The sequence below is a fragment of the Microtus pennsylvanicus genome, chromosome 5 (assembly GCF_037038515.1).
Source record: "Microtus pennsylvanicus isolate mMicPen1 chromosome 5, mMicPen1.hap1, whole genome shotgun sequence".
Lineage (NCBI taxonomy): Eukaryota > Metazoa > Chordata > Mammalia > Rodentia > Cricetidae > Microtus > Microtus pennsylvanicus.
In genome coordinates, this window is record NC_134583.1 from 120,697,138 (window position 1) to 120,720,744 (window position 23,607).

A 23,607-nucleotide genomic window follows, 5' to 3' on the forward strand; every position below is an offset into this window, starting at 1 on the left:
TTGCTGCTATTTTAAAGGGCCTGAGCAAATCTCTCTTTGTTCTGCAGGACACAGATTGGGTGGTGGTGAAGGAGCCTGTTATCAAGGTGGCTGCCATAGATAATGGGCTAGCTTTCCCACTGAAGCATCCTGACTCCTGGAGGGCATGTAAGTTTAAGAGCTATGGACTGTGCTCTGGTTCATTGCTGTAGTAGGATTGACCTAAGAATTAATGAAATACTGTAGTCTCAGGCCTTTTTACACATGGCCAGCAACATACGGTAACTGTTCCATCGTATAAACTATTAGAATTTTTACCATTTATTTCCAGTGAAGGTATATGGGTAATGAGAGAGTAGAAGCATATGGGCTGGGTGTGTAGCATGTGCAAAGCCCTTGGGTTCCATCCCAATTCTGCAAAGTAAATAATAAATAAGTCAATATAAATGAGTTTTCTCATTTCTGCTTTGCATTCTTTTTGTTGTTGTTGTTGTTGTTGTTTTTGGAGACAGGGTTTCCTTGTGTAACAGCTCTGGATGGCCTCAAACTCACAGAGATCCACCTGCTTCTGCTTCCCTAGTGTGGGACTAAGGTGTGCGCCACCACTGCCTGGCCGTTTTGCAATTTTAAACTCATCTTTTCATAAGTTATTTCATTTGGGTCTCTGCAGATAAGTTGCTGTCAGTGTCCTGTTTTTCTTAGTTGTACTCCATACCCCTTTCTAATTGAAAATCTGTGAAAAGGAAAAGAAATGCCAGTAGGGAGTCACCAGCCCTCTTTGTAGCACCAGCCTTTGTTTTCAGAGTCATCTGAAAGTCCAGCAAGTAGATGCTTTGTGGGAAATCACGTGTCACCCGGAAAAGAGCTCTGGGATTAGGCTACTCTGGGTGTGACTTTCGAGTCCTGTGTTTACTAGTTGTGCAGTCTTAGGGTCAGCAGCACTTGGAGAGGGATTTTGTTGGTTTTCTGTTCTGTATCAGGGAAGAATAGTTTTCTCTTTGACAGACCCTGATAGAACACCCAGGGCAGACATTCCAGCACGTGCTTTGCTTTGAGTATGTTTTCTTTTCAGATCCTTTTTACTGGGCCTGGTTGCCCCAGGCGAAGGTCCCGTTCTCTCAGGAGATAAAAGATTTGATTCTTCCAAAGATTTCAGACCCTAACTTCGTGAAGGACTTGGAAGAAGACCTATATGAACTCTTCAAGGTCAGCCCCTTCTGGCGTTTATAATTAGTTCTGAACAAGTAGTGAAGGCTATTGTTTCACACTTGTCTAACTTGAGTTAGCCACTTGAGCAAGATTACTATGAACCAACTGGAGCTGGTTTGGAAGGATTGAAAGACCTGGTAGCCGCATTGCTAGGGTGATGTAACTCTGTTTGTAGAGTGCTTACTTAGCATACAAAAAGCCCTGGGTTCCATCTCCAGTACCACCTAGATTCTGTGTGGTGTAGCACTGAAGGGGGCAGGCAGTTCAGGGTTCTCTGTGGCAGGAAATACTCTAGTTACTTCCTAACCCACTGGTTCCTTGCAGTGTACTTAATAAACTACTGTTAGAAACTTAAGTGGGAGGAAAAGTGGGTTCCTAAGAGGCATTCACATGGGTTCCATCATCCTCCTCTGCCCTTCTCCTACAGAAAGATCCTGGTTTCGACAGGGGCCAGTTCCATAAGCAGATCGCTGTCATGAGGGGCCAGGTAAGCCTGGGACATCAAATGTGTGCCATATATATTTGTGGCTCTGCCCTAAACTACAGGAGAGAAAAGGTAATCTCTGCAATCTCCTCCCTCTTCCATAGTGTTGGTACAAACCACTGTTTGCTGACACACTTGCTGAAGGTTTAGCCCTATACTAGTTGCTGGGTGCATTATTGATAAATGTAATGCAGCCTCAGTGACTGAGAACTGGACTCTGAGCCAGGTCACCCCACCCATTACAGGTTCTGTGATGCAAGCAGGATCTGAATTTCCTTGTTTATAAAATAGGGTAGTAACTGTACCTTCCTCTCTTGTGGACCTGTGCATGAGAGAATTCATGGTAAGCATTAAGAAGAAACACTGCATGGCACATGGTGAACATGCTGGTACTCGATATGGTTATAAGTTTGTTCTTTGAGTTACAAGCTATATTATTCTCCCCGTCTACTTCACCTTCAGAGGGAACTACAGAAACTCAGCATTGTCAAAACTCTGTAGGCCTGAGCATGGTGGTGCACATCCTTAGTTCCAGCACTCAGGAGGATCCCTGTGAATTTGAGTCAGAGCCTATCTCAAAAACAAAACTGTGGGAGATTTGTCATGAGTCGTGGCTTAAAGAGAGCTCAGCAGTGAAGCCTGGTGTTCCCATTTACTACCTATGAGATCCAAACCTCTTCTTCCCTTCATTTTTCTTTGTGTCACATACTTGTTTCACGGGGTTTATATATATATATACACACACACACACACACACACATTATTTGAAATAGTTGGAGTAAGGCCTGATGCGTAAAAGTACTCAACACGTAATAACTAATTATAACGTTGTAAATAGAAAAGTCAGCTTCTGAATCTTTTTCTTCTTTGAGATAGGTTGTTGTATAGCCCAGACTGGTCCTAAAGTTACCGTGTAAGCAACAGTGACCATGAACAATTGACCCTCCTGCCTCCATTTCCCACGTGCTAGGATTGCAGGCTTTTGGTTTAATTATCTTACTAATTTTAGTCTTCAAAGCATATAGCAGTCTTTCCACCATAAGTATATATTTACTTCCTCATGCCATTTAGCTAAAGACTCCCAAAGGAAGCACCTTTGAGTTTGCTGAGCACATTTTCCTTGGAAATGGGATAATCAAGACTTTTTAAACTTCTATTGATTCTTTGTGGATTTTACATCCTGCATTCTGATCCCACTTGTCTCCCTGTCCCCTCGCATCACCCTCTGCCCTTGCAACCTCCCCAAAATAAAATTTTAAAGAAAAACCAAAAACAAACAACAAATGAGAGAGAGAAAAGTCCTGTAGAAATTGTAGTGTGGCCCACTGAGTAAGTAACACAGTTTACCCTGTAGTCCATTTGTTGGATTCACGGGGGTCATGCAAAGATTGGGGACAGACCTGTTAAACCAGAAACAAACTTTATTCCTGAAAAAAAAATTAAAAAATAAGTCTCCATGAGGCACAAAAAGCTTATCAGCTAGCTGAGACTACTGCCAGAGATGGACTTGTAACGCTGTGGCAATGAGCTGTTTCTTGAATTCCCCTTTTTATAACAAGAGCAAGTATTAGGCATGAACAAAAGAATTTTTTACAATCTCGAGGTAAAACTGAGATACAAATTGCCTTTTTTACAATTTCTATTAACAGGTTTTTTTTTTTTAAGTTAAACTATTGTTTGTATTTAGCTCATTGTCTTCTTTTGGCACTTTCTGATGGTGCTTACCAAAGCTCTATATTCCCCTCATACTGCCAGTTTTGTGTAGCAGGGAAGGGTATGGGAAAATGCACAACCAACAAGTCAGGTGCATCCCATCATTTAAAAGTTAATTCAGCTCATATCAATTGCCAGTCATGAGTGGCGGGGGTAGGGGGGTGGAGTATCTAAAAGCTGACCCTCAGTTTGCAGAGGGACTCTAAATTTGTAGAGAGAGGGCTGCTTTAGCCTTTCAGACAGAGCTATGGGTTGTAAAGTAAAATAAGCCACTGTTAATAGTTAATCCTTAAGCTGCTGAGAAAGCTGCTGACAGCCTGCTCTCATTCTCCTAGGCTCACAACTTTATACTTTCTTATTTCTGGAGTCTACATTTCTATATTCTTATTCTTTATTCTTGGACTCTTCACCATTCATCTTTACTTGCAAGTGTTCCTTGCTATGAGTCATTGGTCTGTCTCAATGTCTCTGACTTCTGCTGTGCCACTGATAATGGGCAGTCACTGGGGCTCCTCTTGGATATCCTGTTGTTGTTCTGTGTGTCATGGAAATGCTGCAGTTCTGGATCTGTATAGGTTTGTACCCTTCACGTGCTCCAACAGTTCATAGATGAGGTAGATGTTGGAGTGGTCTAACTCCTAGCCTTGGTTCTGGGCCTGGACAGTAGCTGGGTTGGTTAGCCTGCCTGCTCTCCGTCATTGTCACTCCCTGAATGAGGTCTCCAGCATCTAGCTCACTCAGTGCAGCCTGCAGCAAGGAGTGGAGCCAGTTCTCCCGCTCTCGGGTCCTCAGATCTGGGCCACCCACGCTCACTCTGCTCTTTGGCCTAGGTGAGGTACAGGCCCTCTCTCCTTATTGCTGTAGGGGGCTTGTGTATGGGGGGGGGGGCGTGTTAAGCTCTCATGCCTTCAGGGCTGGCTCATTTGCTCCCGTGGGTAGTCAAGAAGTTTTAAGAGTTGCCATTTTATTAATTTGAATACCAATATCCTGTCTTTCTCAAGTAAAGCAAGGGTCTAGCTAGACTGCTGTAACTTTTGGAAACCTGAAAGCTACATTGTAGACTCTGGTATTAGAGGCCTCAACATAATGAAACTGGCTTGCTTCTTAGGATAATATAGGTGGCACCTCATCCATATCATATCATCTTCTCCAGCCCTTCCTCATCTCAGTCCCTTGCCAACACGGTAGCAGCCTTCCCATTACACCCTGTCTGGTTATCAAAGGTAGGGGAGAATGGCAGGTGAAAAGTTATCTTCTACCTTATATTCTTAATGTTTTTAGAACAGCCTTTGCATTTTAAAACTGTTAGCAGAGGGGGTAGAAAGGGTTGGCGGTTGAGAGCACTGACTGCTCTTCCAGTGGACCTGGGTTCAGTTCCCAGCACCCACATGGCATCTCATGGCTGTCTGTTACTCCAGTTCCAGGGCATCTGGCATCCTCACACAGACAAACATACAGGTAAAACACCAATTCACAGAAAATAAATAATTAAAAAAAAAACTGTTGTCAGAAAAAAAGCAGCAGGCTGTGATTACAAGCAAAGGAAGCATTGGTTCAAACATAGGCATTGCAGTTTGCATACCCAGGGGCAGACTACAGTGTGGTCTGACAAAGGACAAAGGAGAAGAAACTTGCAAGGAACCTAGAGAAGTAATCTGACCCGGTGTCACTTGTTTTGAAACTTTTTGGATCAGTTGATGGGGCTGTGGATAAATAATGATAGGGTAGGACTGTGTCTGGCCTCCTGACTCGGTCATTAGTTTGCTGAGTCACACACACTCAGCCAATGACCTACCCTTCAAAACAACAGGGCCAGGCATGTTGACACTCTCAACCTTCGCAAGGCTGAGGTAGGAAAGACTGGTGTGTATGAAGTTCTGGGTTTGGTCCCCAGCACCACAGATTTAAAGTCGGGGCGGCGGGGGTTTGCAGGGTCAAAGGGGGCTTTATTTTCAGCTTACCCATGTGTACCACACTCCAGCCTCACAGCCTTGCAGCCTGTTTTTTGCCTGTTTCTTTGAACTCTCGCCCTCTCGGATCATATTTTCTGTTTTATGGACTTTACAGGGCAAAGAGGTATTGTTTTCACTTGGGGTTTTATTCTTTCCTTTGCTTATTTGTTTTAAGGCAGGGTCTCACCATATTGCTCAGTTGGGTCTCAGATTTTTGGCCCTCAAACAGCTTTTCAACCTTCCCTTCCCTTCTGAAGTTGGAACTATGGGCAAACAGTGTTTTAAAAATTTGCTAGTGAGGTTATATCCACTGCCCACTCATATACCTATTTTCTCTTAATTTTCTTATAATTATTTAAATTTTATTGTATGTTTTGCTTGTATGTATATCTACACCCCACTTTTTTAAAAAAAAATATTTATTTATTTATTATGTATACAATATTCTGTCTGTGTATATGCCTGCAGGCCAGAAGAGGGCACCAGACCTCATTACAGATGGTTGTGAGCCACCATGTGGTTGCTGGGAATTGAACTCAGGACCTTTGGAAGAGCAGGCGATGCTCTTAATCACTGAGCCATCTCTCCAGCCCCTTTACACCCCACTTGTGTGACTGGAGCCCTTAAAGACTGAGAAGCAGGTGTCAGATCCCCTGGAATTGAGATAACAGATGGTTATGAGCTACCATGTGGGTGCTGGGAGTTGAACCCAGGTCCTATGGAAGAGCAGCTAGTGCCTTTTAAATGTGAGCCATCTCTCTAGCCCCCAAATTTTAAATTTTTCATTTAAAATTATGTATCTGTATCTGTACCTGTGAGTATGGTGCCTTCATGGTCCAGAAGAGGATTGGAGTTACAGGGCATCGTGATCCACGTGACAAGGGTGCTAAGAACTGAACTCGAGTCCTCTGCAAGATACTCTTAGCCGCCGAGCTACCGCTCCAGCCCCGTGTCCTACTTTTGTAATAGCCTACTTCCATGGCTTTTCATTGGTATTTATTTTGACTTGAAAGAGGGTGCTCTCTGCAGAGGCAGGCTTAGAATATTAGGCCTTTCTCTCACCCATTTTGCTTTTTTCAATACAGATCCTAAATTTGACCCAGGCCCTAAAAGACAATAAGAGTCCCCTGCACCTGGTCCAGATGCCACCTGTGATTGTTGAGACAGCCCGTTCCCATCAGCGGTCTTCAAGCGAATCCTACACACAGAGCTTTCAGAGTCGGAAGCCCTTCTTTTCATGGTGGTAGCCCTAGAGGCGGGCAGAAGAAATCCTGCAGGTGACGGGCTGGGAGCAGGCCTGGAGAGAAGCTGGTGCAAGGCAGAGCCTTTCAGGGTCCTTCCTCTCTGCTTGCCGCCTCCCTCGGGGCTTTCCCATCCACAGGGAGAAGCACAGTCAGGGACAAGAGTAATCCTGAACCCTTCAGTGTTGGGGAGCCGGCATCCAGGCAAGGAGTCCAGGTGGCTGAGGAGGAGCAACTCCCAGCATCTGATGGCAGGTTGGGAAGGTCCCATCTCCCTGACAGCCTTCTACATCCCAGTTCCCTATTATATTCTGCATCAGAAAGAAGGAAACAACAGAAACAAACTTAAATGCTTATAGGAAACCCAGATTAGATACTCTCACGTCAGAAGCCCTTAATCTAGACCTAAGTTTGCTTAGACAGGCTCTGCTACCTAGCAGTTGTTCACTCCCATGAACTGAGCTGTGTAGAGGCCCATCGCTGGCCCAGACAGAAGCCACACCTTCCCTTTCTGTTTTTGCCATATCGATCCTCCCCCTTGTCACATTGTGGTACTGGCTTCTTGTGGCAGTGAGGCTTTTGCTCTGTACCTGTCGAGGCTCTGCACATAATCTTCCTGTTCTCTGCCCTGCTGCCGCGTGCTAGCCCCGGCAGTTGAAGTGAGAAGGCTAGCCCCGGCAGTTGAAGTGAGAAGGCTAGCCCCGGCAGTTGTGTGAAGAGCAGATGTGTAGCACGTGGAGGTGACTGATTTAGCCCAAGTGCATGCTGGGTGCTGGGGGTGTTCCACGGGGAGCCTGGCACAGCCTCACTCCTGGGTCCTTCCTCAGTTTTCATCTGTTTCTACTTGGTTTCTGTTTTCACTATTTTCCCAACTTTTAATGAGGAGTTCAGTTTGGGTCCTGGGAGGCTCTCCGTAGAGGTTGTCAGTCAGTTCATGAGTGGCAGGACAGTGTCCTTGTTCTTCCTGTTACTACTGCTGCCTGGAAAGCGACGGGACCTGTGCCCTGCCTCCTAACTGGCAGTGCCCCAACGGCTCCCTGCCTTCGTGTCCTGGGTTGCTTTCTCCTCAGCTTTCTGAAGAGAGGCCTTCAAACAGTCCCCCAGTGCCTGCCCAGCTCAACGTGCATCTCCTGCTTCCATGTGTCTTCTCCCTTGCCAGGTGTTTGAATCCTTTCTACACCAAAGCAAAGAATTGGCTTCAGGAGAGAGTTAAAAAGAGGGCCACCCGTGGCTGAGAGGCAGCCGTGTTCACACCCCATGCTGTGTATCCCTGAGGGTTCTCACACTCTACAATTGGTCAGTCAGCCTTGGAAAGAAATTGTTTTGAAGGCTTGAAAAAACCAAAGAAAGGGAGTGAGGACCACAGCTGTGTGTCTCTTTCGGCCTGCCTGGCTCCTACCATCCAGGCGGCAGAGCAGAGTCACACAGCTCTCCCAGCAGCTAGGACAGGCTGCTCCCTGCTCAGTCCAGTCTAGGAGCCACTCAGCCAACAGGAATCTCTGAGCACTGGATATGCATGCTCTGTGGACAAAGGCACCGTCGTTTGCCCCATCCTGACAATCCCATCCAGCCCACTTGGACTCTGCCCTCAGAACTATGTTTGGGAGAATTCCTGCCTCCTGATCACAGGAGCCTGCAGGGGTCCAGGTATGTGACATTCTTCACAGACATCTTTGCACCAGACTGTTGGCGAGACTCCACACTGGGGTGCTGGAGAGAGCCTGAGGTGCCTGGAGAGAACCAGGCTCTTTTGCACTGTCTTACTCCAGATCAGCTCTGCCATCAGGAGGAAATTGGGTCCAATGTAAGAGGAAGCCAGTGCCAGGCCTGGTGGGCAAGGGTGCAGGCGTCCTTCCCTGCCTCTCTCGCTTGAAGCCTGTACTCAGGTTGCCTTGAACGTGGACTTTGGGAGTGCCAAGAGCCCAGAGTGTCAGGCACTTCCAGAACAGCCGTCCCTCTGCCAGCCTTGTCCCTCATGTCTAGGAGTGGAAGCTGGTTGGTGAGAGCTGCTGCCCTGTTGTAATGCACTGTAGACTTGTATGTATTATATTTAAATCGATGCAAATGTATGAATAACAAATCCAGTTCTGATCTCTTTGTCCTGTTTTCTTTGGGGAAAGGAAAACAAGCTAAATACAATTTTAAGGGCAAAGAGGCGTGTTTCTATAGAGTTACAAAGACATGACTCCTGGAAACCATGTACTTTCCTAAGACATTCCAAAACCTGACCTGAGTCTGTTGATGGGACACATGCTTGTCTTTGGTAAGCACACTTGTTACAGATTTTCTCTGGTAGGGACTCTATATTTGCCCTGGCCTCTTCCTTAAAGTCAGATTCTAGGATTAGGTGTACAATAGTGGTTTTCAATCCATGGGTTGCAATGTGTGTGTGTGTGTGTGTGTGTGTGTGTGTTTTCAAACGACCCATTCACAGGAGTCGCCTAAGACCATCAGAAAACATATTTACATTATGATTCATGGAAGTAGCAATTACAGTAGTAACGGAAATAATTTTATGGTTGGGGTCACCACAGCATGAACTATTTAAAGGGTCGCAGCACTATGGTGGTTGAGAGCCACTAGTGGTAGAGGTGAATTTTGAGAGGTTGGCTTTTCTGCTTGGCCAGCAGAGGGCAGTCTTGCCATACAGGTACACCACTGTCCCTGAGGGTATGGGTTGGCAGGGAGGGGGAAGGCTGATGAGCACATAGTTTAGAATAGGAAAAGCCCTTCACCTCTAGGTTACCAGGCCATAGTGCCAGTGTGTAAGACAACTGATTAGTCCTGTGCCATCCAACCTGAGTATGGTTGGCCCTGGATGGTGCCTTCTGAGAGATGATGCTCCCAACAACCAAGGACCCAGTGTCCAAGTGCAGAGACCCCATTTTTCCTTATAACTTCCCACCTCTGGAAGATGAAGTTGTAGTACTGGGATCTCCAGGGCTAAGGGTTGAGAAAGTACAATACAAGCATCCATCCCAGATTTATCTCCTGGGGATATCCTGTCCTTTCATGCCTGGCTCAAGTCTATTTTGGAATTCTCCCCTTCTGTAATAGACTCACAGAATTCTTGAAGTAAATGTTTTTATTTTCCACATAAACAAGTTTTCCCTTGGCACTGGCCTATGGCACAAGGGTGTGAGACAGCTGGCTGCTGCATGGTGACAGTAACTGGCAGTTAGTGGCAGAATGGTGAGAGGCTGCATCTGAGCACTTTTCTCCCAGGGGGATGCCATGCAGCCCAGCTGTACGCTGGTTCTGGTCTGAACCGAGGACGACATTCTTATTACTGCTTTCACCACCTAGACAGGGTCCTGCTCAGACCTTCTTGCAACTCCATAAGCCCTTTGGCAAAAGTCCCTGCAGTATCTGGGGAGGCCTTCCCTACCCCTTCACTGGGTCAGTGTCTGATCTGGTGCAGGTAACCTGTGGGACCTGGCTTATTCCAGTTTCGGTGGACTCTGGCACTTGTCCTCCGGGAGTTCCCAAGCTGCTCACTTGACGCTGTGCCAGTGGCACTGTCCGGCGGGTCGGCCGCTATAGAACCAGGCTCTGGTGCTCTGTTGGGAACAAGTGTGATAAGCCAACGTCAACACGGAGCACTATAAAACACTGCTCAGGATAAAAAGAGACTACTCCAAGAACGGTATGACAAGGTGCAGCTTTCCAACTCTGTATTTTTTTTTTTTTTTTGGTTTTTCGAGACAGGGTTTTTCTGTAGTTTTGGTACCTGTAATTGAACTAGCTCTTGTAGACCAGGCTGGCCTCGAAGTCATAGAGATCCGCCTGCCTCTGCTTCCTGAGTGCTGAGATTAAAGGCGTGTGCCACCACCACCTGGCTCCAACTCTGTATGTAGGCTGGATCAGGGAACGGGCACTCACCAAAGCTCCCCTTACCTCCTCTGCCTTTGATTCATGGCAGAAGGCAGGAATAAATGACATCAGTTAAGGCAAGCAGTGAACACTAACTTGCCATCTCAGGCCTGAGAACCTGCTCCGTCTCTGCTATTTATAATGAGGGGAGGATCCTAGAGGGAAACTTGGGATGGGCTTAAGGCCAGGTTTACCTAGGTCCCTGGGGCCCACTATTCTTGGGCTGTCAGTGACTAGATGGGCAGAGAAAGTCTACTGCTTGTTCCCCTTAGCATCTCCACAGTACCATCTGAGACCTCTCTGTAGTCCCCTACAGGCTTTACCAGGCCTGCCTTTGAACGTTACCCATTCTACTAGTGGTAATTTTCCCCCTTCTGCTGGCCAGGAGTCTCAGAATTTGGTAGTTCTGCTTTGACTGGGCTTTCCTTCTCATGGGGATCACAGGGTCATGTGACTCCAACAATAATTAAAGTCTTAGATGCAATAGCAGTATAAACACAGACAGTAAGCACCTTACAGTGAGGGCATCCCTTCCACCTCTTCCCTCACTCCTTCAGTCCCAGGCCCCTACCTCAGGCGGCTGCAGTGGTTCTGCCTTGGGGGCCTTTTCCTGCGCAGTCTCCTCAGGGCCTCAGCTACGCGGTGATCCCCTGCACATTCCCAGATGATTTGGGCCCGTTCTTCAGCCAGCTGGTCCCCACTGCGCTGGAACAGGCCCTGGATCTGCACCAGCTCAGCATCCTGGAAGATGTTAGCAGAGGCCTGCTTGCGGCCCCGGGCCTCAGGTGAAACCTGCCACAAAGGTGGCTCGCTCACCACTGAGGCCGGGGTCCCCATCACGGTGCTCTGAGGATAAAAGGTGGAGATGTAAGCACTCCTGTAGCCACCTACAGAGGCGTCAACCAGCAGCTGGGCATAAAATGGATAGGGGAAAATTCAAACACAGTCACAGAAAGGTAGGTACACATTTGCCATAAAATAGGCAGAGTGGAATAGGGGCTGAGAATGTAGCTCATTTACTTGGTAGAGTGCTTGCATAGCATGCATGAGACACTGGGTTTGAGCCCCAGCACCACATAAACTAGAAATGGTAGTGCATGTCTGTAATCCCAGCATCTGGGAGATGGAGGCAGAAGGATCAAAAGTTCAAAGTCAAGCTTGGAGAGACGGCTCAGCAGTTAAGAGTACTGGCTGCTCTTGGACAGGATCACGTTCAGTTGTTGGCACCCACATGGCCGCTCACAACTGTAAGTCCAGTTCCAGGGAAATTCTAGCCTCTGCAGGCACCAGGCATGTATATGGAACATGGATATACATGCATTCATACACATGAAATAAAAATAAATGTTAAAAAGGAAAAGCTACAGAGTCCTCAGCTATATATCAAGTCTGAGAACAGCCTGGACTACATGACGGCAGGTTTTAAGTTTTTGTTTTTAAGAAGTGACAATAAAGACGAACCTTTCACTTGCTATCTACCTGCTCCAGTGTAGCCCTCGCCCTCACCTGCTGTTCTTTTGTTCTCTGGAAGAGTCTGAGTCACCACTCCACCCTTTCAGAATGACTACCCACTCCCTTGCTCCGGCCTCCACCTCAACACATTATTCCAGTTGTTTCCACACTGTGCTGTCCCAGTTTCTATCCTAGCCCACTTCCTTTTCAAGACTTAATACCTACGGTAAATCCACAGAAGACATCACAAAAGCTATATTTTAACCTGGAAAACAGGAATAAGAAAGCCTGTCTCTCAAACACTCTTACAGAACCCAGTTAAAACCTGTGTAGTAATGAACCCCAGGAACTGGTGGATCTGTGCAGTGAGAGCAGAAGCTAAGTGACCAAGGCACACTTTCAGGCCAATGGGAAAGGGCAAGATTGGGTGCTTACTGTGCACTGAATGGTGCGCTTGGCATCATCAATCCTCAGAATAACTCTAGAAGGCGGGTACTGTCATCACGATTCCACTTCAGGAAAAGCAAGGGCTGGGGCCCCATAGTTTAAACCCCTGAGCCACCTGTTGTCCATGAGGAGTGACATCCCTTATCCCAGTCACTAGTGTCAGGGTCAATGACAGCATCCTCAGCCTTGAACCAATGGTGCTCTTCAGGTTCCATTAAAGAACTCCGAGACTGCAGCCGAGCCCAGTGCAGAGTGGCATGTGACCCAGAGGATCAGGGTTCTGTCCCTGGGTCTGTCCCTGGTTGACAGGCCTCAGGAATCCCCATCACCTCTGGCCGATTCCCTGCCACTGTGGGGGCAGGTTGCGGCTGATGGCCTGCACTAGTCTTGAGTCAGTGATGCCATGACAGGGATGGGTCTGTGCTGGAAGATGACACTGCCTGCCTGCTCCTTGTTGGCTGGGAACTGCGTGTGTGGACAGGTCTCACTAATAATTAGGTCCCAGAAAACGCTTCGACTCATAGTTACCCTTTTCCCTACCCTCAGCCTCCCTGAAGGCCAGATACTGTTTTGCTACAGTGGGTGGAAGTGTTAGAATCTGGCAGAAGTCGGAGAACACTACCAAGTGGCCAAGCCCTAGGTAGACTCTTAGGCTGGCCTGGGGTAGTAGGAGAAGGGGTGATGTCCCTCTTTCAGATTGGCAGTCCCATCATCAAGTAGCAGCTGCCAGCAGGAGGAAATGGCCTGGGGCCTGGCGGCCACTTTAGTTCAGCACCCACCTTGCAGGAGGACAGGCTTTTAACTGGCCAGCCTCCAGTGAGCTGAGTTACAGCCCTGGGTCCAGCCTCCACCACCCCCGATGAACCTTGGGAAGCCTTGGCACCTCCAGATTTTGAGGCCCTTCACTCTGGGAGCCTCACCCTGGAATTCAGACAGAGTGAAGCTAGGGTTCCAAGTCGCGTGAGATGGTAACCATGAGGAAAATGATAAAGTGGGGTCACGATACCATCGGAAGACACTTCCTGTCTCATTCATCGTGTTCAGTGATTCCTCCCCGAATTTCCGGGACAAAACCTTCTCCAGGAAGCTCATGTGTATACTTGAACAATGGTACTTTTTAAAACTGGAAAACGAAAGCATGGGGCTATTAAAAGATTTCATTCTAGAGCCGCCATGGAAGAAGCATGAGCCTGTGAGCTGATGAGTAAGGACTAATTACAAAATGCTTCAGCTGGACACAGTAGGCTGAGAATGAACCCCCCAAAGTAAATACTGAACGTTGAAGATGACAAAGTTCAACTTATTTTGAGTCAGGCGTTAAAGGAAGAACTGTACAGCTCTTAAAGATTTAAGGCATGCCTCATGCCTCACCCAGCCAGTGCACTGAAGCACAGCTGTACAGTGGCCGCATTCTCTGTAGCATGTGACATTAGTTCCACTGCTATTCCATAATTTCTCCATCCTATCACGTCTCAGTTGGCATAGGTAACCCTGGAGACAGAGCACATTTAGGTGGGATGGCAGTTCTCCCTATCAGGTTGCCACCTTTGAATAACCTTGGTTATGGCAATACTCGCTTTAAAACAACTAGAGGCTATAGCTCAAGTTAACACTGTGGGCCTGGCCTGCTACTCTGTACAGACATACCTCTGGACAACAGCCCAAGTCTATTGTTCCTCAAGTGGAAACCCGCATTCAGATGGCCTTGTGTTCCATATACTGCTGCCTTTCCAAATCTATGCCCAGAAGTGAAGAAGAAAACCGGGCCCTTATTCCAGACCCAGAAAAATAAACTAGCCGATCGAGGAATTGGAAAGAATTCAAGCCCCTAAGTGCCTGGCAGTCCCCTGATCACAGAGACCCTGGACAAGTCTCATTTTTCCTTTACTCCATTTTGTTCATCAATCAAAATAGTGAGGGGAAAAATAATCCTTGCTGGGTACAGAGATGAAATATGAGAGCGTCCATCCTGGCAGACTACGCATTCTCCACACTGCGTATTGGTTGAATGAAAACTGACGCCAAGGGAAAGTTATTAACAACCATAGAGAACCATGGTCATCACCGCTGGCTTGCAAACCACCCAGCCGGGCTTCAAAGAGAGACAAGGTCATTTGTGCCCCTTTAGAACCATGGTTTATGACTAACTTCACAGAAGGGAGCCTCTTGCTGTGTCAAGCACTGAACAGCACTTTCAGGGGACTTTTTGGTCCTCATGTGAGGTGGCATCCTAACGTCCCTTGTTAGTGGGCACTATTGTTAAACTCATTTTCCAGGTGAAAAAGCTGGTAGTAACCTGCTCAACACCCTAGGCTGATAGGTAATCTTAGGCTACTAACTAGGTGGTCTGACCCGAGTGTCTACGATCTCAACCAGTGTTATTTTCATTCTTGCCAGATGGCTGAGAAGATGTTCAAAAGAAACAGGGGACAGAAGGTTCGGAAACCTCTGAGAGCCTGCCATCTGCGTCTGAGGGGTTTGGAGGTCGCCACCGAGCCACAGACAGAATTCCCACGCCAGCCTCAGCGCTGGAGTTAGAGCGAGGGTAACTAAAGCAGAGCCCCACGGGGAGTTAGATCCGTGTCAACCTATAGCCAGTTCCATCAGACCCCAAATAGGGATCCGGCAGCTAAGACACCCACTCCAACCTCTCCCCGGCTTTTCGGAAGGGCAGACACGGCTGCCCTGAAGGTGATCGCAAGGGCCAAAAAGCTGGCCAAGAGCTTGGGAAAGGATCTTGGTAGAAGGTACAGGGTGCCATCCCCAGCCCAGACGGCCCCTGGGCTCAGATGTGGCCGCTAGCCCAACAAGAGGCCCTTAAAATAGATCTAGGGTTTGCGACCTGGCGAGCTCCTAGCCACGGCCGTCCTCCCGTGCGCTCCCGCGCAGAGCCGAGCCGGACCGTGGCCTACCTACCTGGTTGCCTTGGCTGCCCGAGGCGGGCAGATCGCAGCCCGGAGCCTGGCCGGAGCCACCTGGATCGCAGCCACAGTTCCCCGGAGAAAGTGCTCTGAGCTCCTCAACAGCCAATCCTCGGCCACAGCCTTGCAGCGAGCAGCTGAGCCAACCTTCCCAAACCGAACGCTGAGACTCCGTGGGCCAATCAGCCGCTGCGGAGGGGGAAGGGCGGGTCTAGCCCCGCCCCTCTCCCGTGCCCGCCTCCAAATCGAGTGCGGAGATTCTTTGAGTCCAATCAATGGCAGAGAATCGGTGAGGGGCGTGTCCTTCGGGCCCTCTCTTTCCCTCCAAACCTCAGCCCTCCCCACGCCTGGAGGCTCCCCCTTGATTGACGTCAGTACTGGGGCTGGCTCGGTTTTGCCCGCACGCACGCAGGCGGGGCGGGGTCGCATTCCTGCCGTGGGGTGCGACGGAGGCTGCAGGCCCTGCGGGGTACACGTGACAAATGATTCCCCCCCTCCTTTTATTTCTGGGCTGTGTCCTGCGCACGAGGCGCGTTGTTCTGCTGTTAAGTTATTCATAACCTGCTACTCCTAAAATTCACGTCTCCTCCCAGCAGCCACCTGGTCCTGATGTTCAGAATGATCTTCAAATTTTGTAGCAACTGAGCAAGTTTGGGCCTGTTACCTAAAGGAAGAAGTTCTTTTTTTTTTTTTTTTTGAGTGAAAATACTTTATCAGATAATCCTGAGAGCCCTGAAATTGAATATTAAAGTTTTAAATATTATTGGTGTTTTAAACTGTCATCTCAAAAAAAAAAAAAAGGAAGAAGTTCTTAAAAGTTCCTTAATCTTTTGACGTCTTCCACCGCGACCCTTCCCAGTTCGGTTTCCTTGTTAGGCAGTAACAGAACTACTACCGTTGCCTTGGAGTAGTTAACAGCCCAGCAATGAAGGCAAACACCCAACCACCACTTAGTCTGTGACTACCATCATGATCATGTGAAGCTGGAAGAGGCATGTTTGGGAGGTCCTGGAAACCACGAGAAGGAGCATACGTGTTGAAAGGAAGGCGCTGAAGTTTTTAGAACAAGGAAGAATGGATCTGGGAAGAATAAAGGTAGAGGGAAGGAAGGTTCCTGCGGTCACGATAGAACTTTTCTCCAAAGAGATGAAGTGAGGCCTGGAGATTCGCTATAAATAGCAAGGCCGGTTGGTCGTGCACACCTTTAACCCCAGCACTCCAGAGGCAGAGGCAGGAGGAGCACTGTGAGTTCGAGGCCAGCCTGATCTACAGAGTGAGTTCCAGAACAGGCAAGGCTACACAGAGAAACTCTGCCTCGAAAAAAGAAAAATAAGTAGCCAGGTAGCCATGGTAGGAAGCCTGCATTTGCCCCTGGAGCGTATGTGAACTGGGAAATAACGTGATTTGTACTCACGATAGGCATTCTGCGGCTCTTATAGAGCGCCAGGAACGCAGTCAGTACTCTACAAGTGTTAGCTCATTTCCTCCTGGTGTTAAATGTGCATTTTCAGAAGGTCTCACCAGTTGCATCTTTTAAGTTGGGTTGGAAAGGGCAGAAATAGTTTCAGGGGGGACCCATGGGACTCTTTCTTTCCCTCTTCAGCGCTGGACCTCTGATCGCCAGCCTGCTAGGCAAGTGCTCTACTACTGAGCTCTTTGTGCCCCACTCTTACTTGTCTGTCGGTGGCTCTGGAGAAATGCTTGCTTCCTTCATTGGAGGGTGGTTTATGCTCTCATCCAGAAAGGTCAGGAAGGATGCTGGGGCAGCAAATGGTGGCAGCAAGGTTTCCTGACATTTCTCACTTCAAAGCTGACATTCTAAGTTAAGTTTCTCTTCTATCAAAGTTCCAGGTGGGGGGGAGATAAAGGAGGCTGGAGAGATGACTCAGTGGTTAAGAGTTCTGGCCGCTTTTGCAGAGGGCCTGGGTTCAAATCCCAGCATCCGCAAGGCAGCTCACAACCATCTGCAGGAGGATCTGGTGCCTTTCTCTGACCCTGAGGGTACCAAGCACACACCTGGTGCACATAAACTCAAGCAAAACGCTAATACCTTGAAAACAAACAAAACAACCTTGAAAAAATGTCCTAGCTGGGATTGTGGGATCCTTTCTGCAAGGCGAAGGGGAATTTGGTTTCTACCCCTCCACATCCCAGTCTGTATAAGATCTTCGCTGTCCCTCTGCATGAAAGCAACAAAAGAATATTCTTTTTTTTTTTTTTTTTGGTTTTTCGAGACAGGGTTTCTCTGTGGTTTTTGGAGCCTGTCCTGGAACTAGCTCTGTAGACCAGGCTGGTCTCGAACTCACAGAGATCCGCCTGCCTCTGCCTCCCGAGTGCTGGGATTAAAGGCGTGCGCCACCACCGCCCGGCCAAAAGAATATTCTTAAGTGTGCTTTCTCCGCTTTTCTTGAAGTCCTGGGGAGATGGAGATAGAGAGATAGAGAGTAGAGAGAGAGATTCAAGAGCAAGATCACGCAAGAGCAATTAGCGGTGTTCATTCCACTCCGAGTGCTGCTGCAGAGTCTCAGCCAGCTGTGACTGAGGAGGGGACTGCAGGCTTTTAAACCAGAAGTCCGGCCTTCAGACACAGCCTCCTCTCACCCACTCTGAGCTCCAGGAGAGTCAGACTCTTAGCACATCCATGGTTAAAGGACCTGGCAACTCTCATGCTACCAGAGCAGATGGGTACACACGGCAGGAATCAGGAACTTGTGACTTCTGGGTCAGATGTGACTAAGTGGGTGGAGGACAGCCGTTGTCTCCAGTTTCGCAGGCATGGACTGGTGCTCACTACACAATGGAACCATTTCCAGTGCCACAGTTTTATGATTCAGTATTTCTGAGGAGAAGACAGGGCACTCCCAAGTCATGTGGGCCACGAGAAACCTCACCAGAACGGTGCAGGAAATGGTAACTACAACAAAAAAGGGCCCTGTTTCTTTGTTTGTTTTGAGCCAGGGTCTCTGTGGCTCAGCCAGGCCTCAAATTCCAGGTTCTCTTGCTTCAGCCTCCTAGGTGCTGGATTTCATATGTAGCCCACCATATCATAGCTTTATGGGTCCCTGTTTAGAGGAGGTTGTCACTGAGGAGTGCCCCTAGTGTCATTCAGCCAAAGACTTGGTTTCATCCAGGGCCCAGATCAAGGTGGTAGGAATGGGTCTGGTGTGATGGCTCGTTGGGTAAAGACACTTGCCAGCAAGCTTGAGAACCCGAGTTTGACCCCCAAAGGAGAAAACTGACTCCTGGATGTTGTCCTTTGACCTCCACATGCATCCTTGACATTAGCATGGAGACATATACACACACATGCACAGTGCATAAATAATCAATAGAATATAATAAACATTGAGATAAATGAAGAACTTTGGGTGGCAAACTTAGTAGAGTACGAAAAAACTCAGCAATTAAAATAGATAGCATCTTTTTAGGGACAACATCAAAACAGATGCCAACAATCAGAGAGGAACAAAATATGAAAATTTAAAGTAAAGACGGGCCTTTGTTTGTTCTTATGACTTTGATTTATTGTGTACCAGACACTCATTTCCCAGCAGCCTTCAGTTCCCAGCCAGGCTGTCCTCAGTGGCTTCATAGGACTGATGGTAGCATTCGGACGTATCGGGCAACTCTACATTTTATTGGTTTTGGTTGTGGGGCTTTCGTCTGCTTTTTCCAGTCAGTTCAGGACCTGGGAGAGTGTTTGCATAAGAGAGTACGGGGCACATATTTGCCCTTTTGTTTCATGCTCCAATTGCTTCAATCTGGTGCTGTTTTTACCCCGAGGAAAGTCTAGTTATTCTTCCTTAAACAAGTGATTGGACCTTTCAGTCCCTCTGCTTTCTTGTCTTTAAGATGGGAACGATTGAGGCTGGAGATACAGCTCAGTTGTAAAGTGTGACTTAGCAGGAAGACATCAGGGGTTTGGTCCCCAGTGCTGCAAAATAATTACATGTTTGATAAGAAATTTATTATGGGTGTGACTGTACCAATGAAAGGAATCACTCAGGCTGAGAGCTTCAAATGTCCACAGACTGAAGTTTCTGGTTGTTGTTCAATTTTTTGTTGTTGTTGGTTTGGTTTGGTTCTTTGTTGTTTTTTGAAAAACAGGGTTTCCCTGTGTAACAGCCTTAGCTGTCCCGAAACTTGCTCTGTAGACCAGGCTGGCCTCAAACTCACAGAGATCCATCTGCCTCTGCTTCCCGAGTGCTGGGATTAAAGGTGTGTGTCACTACAAATGGTTTGATATTGAGTTCACAATCAAATTAAGCACATAATCTAATGAATTCCCAATTTGCAACTCATGCCTGCATTGCCTCCCCCACCCCCAGCCCCGTAGAAGTAGGGTACATTTTCTGTCATCACCAAGGTTACACTGAAATCCAAAGGGGGTGACCTACTTCAGAGTTTGCTCTAGTGGGCTTTGGCACCGGTATAACGACCTGTATCCATCATGGTAACTCCATACAGAGTAGTTTCATTCTCCCAACATCCTCTGTTGTGCCTGCTCATCCCTTCTTACGCTCCGGCAACTGTCCATCATTTTTCTTTCTAGAGCATCATATACATAGAATCATATAAAACATAGCTTCCGGGGTTCCTTACTTCATTTCCACACTTGAGATTGTACATAGAGCCTTGTACTTGAGAATACCACTGAGCTACACCCCAGTCCAGAATACAGCCTTTACCTTTCTTTCTCTTTTTCTTTCTTTCTTTCTTTCTTTCTTTCTTTCTTTCTTTCTTTCTTTCTTCCTTCCTTCCTTCCTTCCTTTCTTTCTTTCTTTCTTTCTTTCTTTCTTTCTTTCTTTCTTTCTTAAGATTTATTTATTTATTATGTACAGGGTGTTCACCCTCCATGTATGCCAGAAAAGGGCACCAGACCTCATTACAGATGGTTGTGAGCCACCATGTAGTTGCTGGGAATTGAACTCAGGACCTCTGGAAGAGCAGTCAGTGCTCTTAACCTCTGAGCCATCTCTCCAGCCCTCTTTTTCTTTTTTTAAAAATCTATTTATGTGCCGGGGGGTGGTGGCTCACGCCTTTAATCCCAGCACTTGGGAGGCAGAGGCAGGCGGATCTCTGTGAGTTCGAGGCCAGCCTGGTCTACAAGAGCTAGTTCCAGGACAGGAATCAAAAGCTACGGAGAAACCCTGTCTCGAAAATAAAAAAAAATATCTATTTATGAGGGCTGGAGAGATGTATGTATATTGTATACATAATATATATCCTGTCTCAGCCTCCCCAAAGCCCCGCTGTACCCAGTTGTGGCTCTTGCTCACTTTAATGGGTACTCGTGGCATTGCATCGTTTTAAATCACAGTTCCCTAATTACACAGGATGTTAAATGTCTTTTTATAGGCTTTTTTGCCATCTTAAATCTTCTTGGTGCAGTTTCAGCCTTTTTTCTCTTTTTAAACAGAGCGTTTATTTTTCATCGTTGGATTTTGAGAGTTCTTTATTTCAGCTGTCCTGTATGTCTTCTGCAAATCTTTCATCTTAGTTCCCGTCTTGTCTTCTTGTCCCCTTGACAGAATTCATGCATTGATTTTAAATAATGAGGACCATTTTTCCTCAACTCTATCCATCATTTGATACCCTCACATTTCCTCAGCTGAAAGTGGATCATATATTTAGTCTTAAATCAGTCCCAACAGAGATGCAGATTGCCACAATGATCCGACCCCATCCATCCCCATGTTTACCTCTGCGCACATTGCCATCTGATATCTCACCAAATGCATCGCTAACAGGAACAAGAGGGAGTGGCTGGCAGGCAAGCCATTCCTGTTTACCACAGATACTGAGGGTGATGGATCTGGGAACCCATGAGGTCTAGTGTGAGAGAGAGAGGCTTGTTCTTTCTACAGCCTGAACTTCTTAGACAGCCTTCTCTCTTTCTGGTCCAAATTCAAAACCAGCAGCCTTGGTGGAGACTCCACAAATGGCTTGGAGTAGCATGCTTCAGTATGGTAAATATTGTTTTTAACATTAAAGAGCGAACTTGCCAAGCACTGTGCCTCTTTTGTTGAGATAGGTGGTGTGAAGTGTAAAAGGCTGTCACCACAGAAAGCCCAACGTGTGACGCGGTGCGGGCACTGAATCCCCTCAGAAGCATCCAGTCCCTGAATGCTGGTGGAGTTAATTTCCCACCCTTCAAATCATGCAAGTTTAACTAACGTATCAAAAGCACTGGTGGCTTCCTGGTAATCAGATCAACTCCAGGAAATACTGTCATCAGATAGGCAGCTGTGATGGTCGGTGCACTGGCAAGGCCATCAGCGTCTATTCATGACGGAGGACAGAACGGGCAACGTGACAGACAGCCTTTCTCCAGCTCTGAAGTCATGAACTGTGGTGCCAGAGATGAGGCTGTCCACTGTTACAAGTATGGACTCCTCCCACCAAAGCTGACTAAATACCTCTGCTGTACTCCCCCAAATCACCATTCTCCAACAGGACCAACAGGCCACATAGGGCGAATTTGTTGTAACTGTTGGATCACAAAAAGGTAGTTTTGTATCGATGACCACATATTAGCAAAAAGCAGCTTAAGCTAGGAGTAAGGGCTCACTTTGCCTGCCAGCTTACCCATGGCAGGGAAGACAGGAGGAGGAGCATAAGGCAGATGGTCCCATTGCATCAGCAGTCGGGAAACAGATGACTATAGCTGCTGGGTGGTTTTATGTCATCTCGACACAAGCTAAAGTCATCAGAGAGGAGGGAACCTCAGTTTTTAAAAAAATGTCTCTATAGGATTGTAGCTGTATGCAAGCCTGTAAAGCATTTATTTAAAATTAGTGATTGATGGGGGAGTGCCTAGTTAGTCCATTGTAGGTGGGGTCATCCCCGAGCTGGTGGTGGTTCTGTAAGAACTGTGTTCTGTTTTTTGTTTTTTTGTTTTTGTTTTTTTTTTTGAGACAGGGTTTCTCTGTAGCTTTGGAGCCTGTCCTGGAACTAGCTCTGTAGACCAGGCTGGCCTCGAGCTCACAAAGTTCCACTTGTCTCTGCCTCTAGAGTGACTGATTAAAGGCGTGCGCCACCACAGCCCAGAAAGAACTGGGTTATTAAAGAACTAGGTTCTATAAGAAGGAAGACTGAGCAAGCCATAGGGAGCAAGTCAGTAAGCAGCAGCCCTGTGTGATCTCTGCGTCAGTTCCTGCCTCCAGGGTCCTGCTCTGTTTGTGTTCCTGTCCTGGCTTCCTCTCCAAGATGAACAGTGTTGCGGAAGAGTAAGTCAAATAAACTTTCCTCCCCAAGTTGCTTTGGTCATGGTGTTTTAGCACAGCAAGAGTAACCTTGACTATAAGACAGCGCTTAACTGTCATTCCCTTTTCTATTCAGTGTAGGACACAGCCCATGGGGTGGTCTTCCCTCCATTCAGGAAGATCTTCCTTCTTCTGCTTACCTTCTCTGGAGATACCCTTGCAGACATGTGTCGGTGTACCCCTTGTCCTCCTTTTTAAACTGTTGTTGCCTCTCAATCCCCAGCTGCAGCCTGAAGACATTCTGTTTCCTCAGGCACCGACTCTTTCAAAGCTATGAAGGGAACCTAACTAAATCTCTGTTCCTCTAAAGAACTCAAGATCCAAGGTTTGAGGTGGAATTCTGCTCCTCAGAGAGGCTGAATAGCAAGTAGCTCACCTCCTCTCCTACTCGCTTCTCTCCAGAAGCCCCAGGCTTCTCTTCGCCCCTCCTTAAAAATCCCTTCTCCACCTGGCTCCTCCTGCCACTTCCTGTCAGCTAGCTGCTGACACAACCTCCTGACCACAGGTGAATTTTATTTAATCAAACACATCTCTGCATCATTAAACAAATGTTCCAGAGCATAAACAAAAGTAGCACACCCTAAAATAACAACATGTACCTGGGAGGTCGTTCCAAGTCTAGCCAAGTAGACAGTGAAGTCATCACAGCTCCAAATCTGAGAATGCCTTCCTAGCCCGCCGTGTTTCCAGATAGAACTGTCATCCACAGACTCAGAGGGGGCCTTTCCCACCATCGTGGGTGTGTTAGTCATTTTCTGCTGGCGTGATGAAACACCATGACCAAGGCAACTTATAGAAGCAAGGGTTTGTTTGAGCTTATGGTTCTAGAGGGAAAAACAGTTCATAGTGGTGGCAGCAGTCAGCAGGCCTGGTGGCTGGAGCTGAGAACTCACATCTTGAGCCAAAGGCAAGAAGTAGAGACCACTCTCAAAGTCTGTCTCCAGTGACACGCTTCTTCCAACAAGGACACACCACCTTTACCTCCAAAAACACCCCACCAATTGGTGACCAAGTGTTTAAATGCTTGAGACTCACTCACACTGCCTCAAGGGGCCTTCCCTTAGCAATACT

General features: G+C 47.4%; 2 protein-coding genes across 2 annotated transcripts in view; one reads left to right on the plus strand and one right to left on the minus strand.

Moving 5' to 3' along the window:
- The window catches only part of Pi4k2a (phosphatidylinositol 4-kinase type 2 alpha), a 33,548-nt gene extending 24,879 nt beyond the window's left edge, over nt 1–8,669 (plus strand). Inside the window, exons 6-9 of the mRNA XM_075974112.1 lie at nt 48–147; nt 1,052–1,185; nt 1,616–1,675; nt 6,423–8,669. Of these exons, the coding sequence (XP_075830227.1) occupies nt 48–147; nt 1,052–1,185; nt 1,616–1,675; nt 6,423–6,584 (456 nt within the window). The 3' untranslated portion in view covers nt 6,585–8,669. The remainder of the gene's footprint in view (nt 1–47; nt 148–1,051; nt 1,186–1,615; nt 1,676–6,422) is intronic.
- Nucleotides 8,670–9,645: 976 nt separating this feature from the next.
- On the minus strand, nt 9,646–15,450 carry Avpi1 (arginine vasopressin induced 1). Its single transcript, XM_075974113.1, has 3 exons — nt 15,267–15,450; nt 11,023–11,297; nt 9,646–10,138 (listed from the first exon to the last, which is right to left on the minus strand). Exons 2-3 carry the CDS (start codon nt 11,286–11,288, stop codon nt 9,979–9,981), a joined length of 426 nt encoding a protein of 141 aa, XP_075830228.1. The 5' UTR covers nt 11,289–11,297; nt 15,267–15,450; the 3' UTR covers nt 9,646–9,978.
- Nucleotides 15,451–23,607: the final 8,157 nt, after the last annotated feature.

Bases quoted from the DNA above. Each gene is read 5' to 3' on its own strand.
- Avpi1 (XM_075974113.1), bottom strand. From the start codon at position 11,288: ATGGGGACCCCGGCCTCAGTGGTGAGCGAGCCACCTTTGTGGCAGGTT. The intron at 10,139-11,022 runs GTAGGGGCCTGG...TGTTCCCAACAG, and splicing joins AACCACTGCAGCCGCCTGAG to AGCACCAGAGCCTGGTTCTA.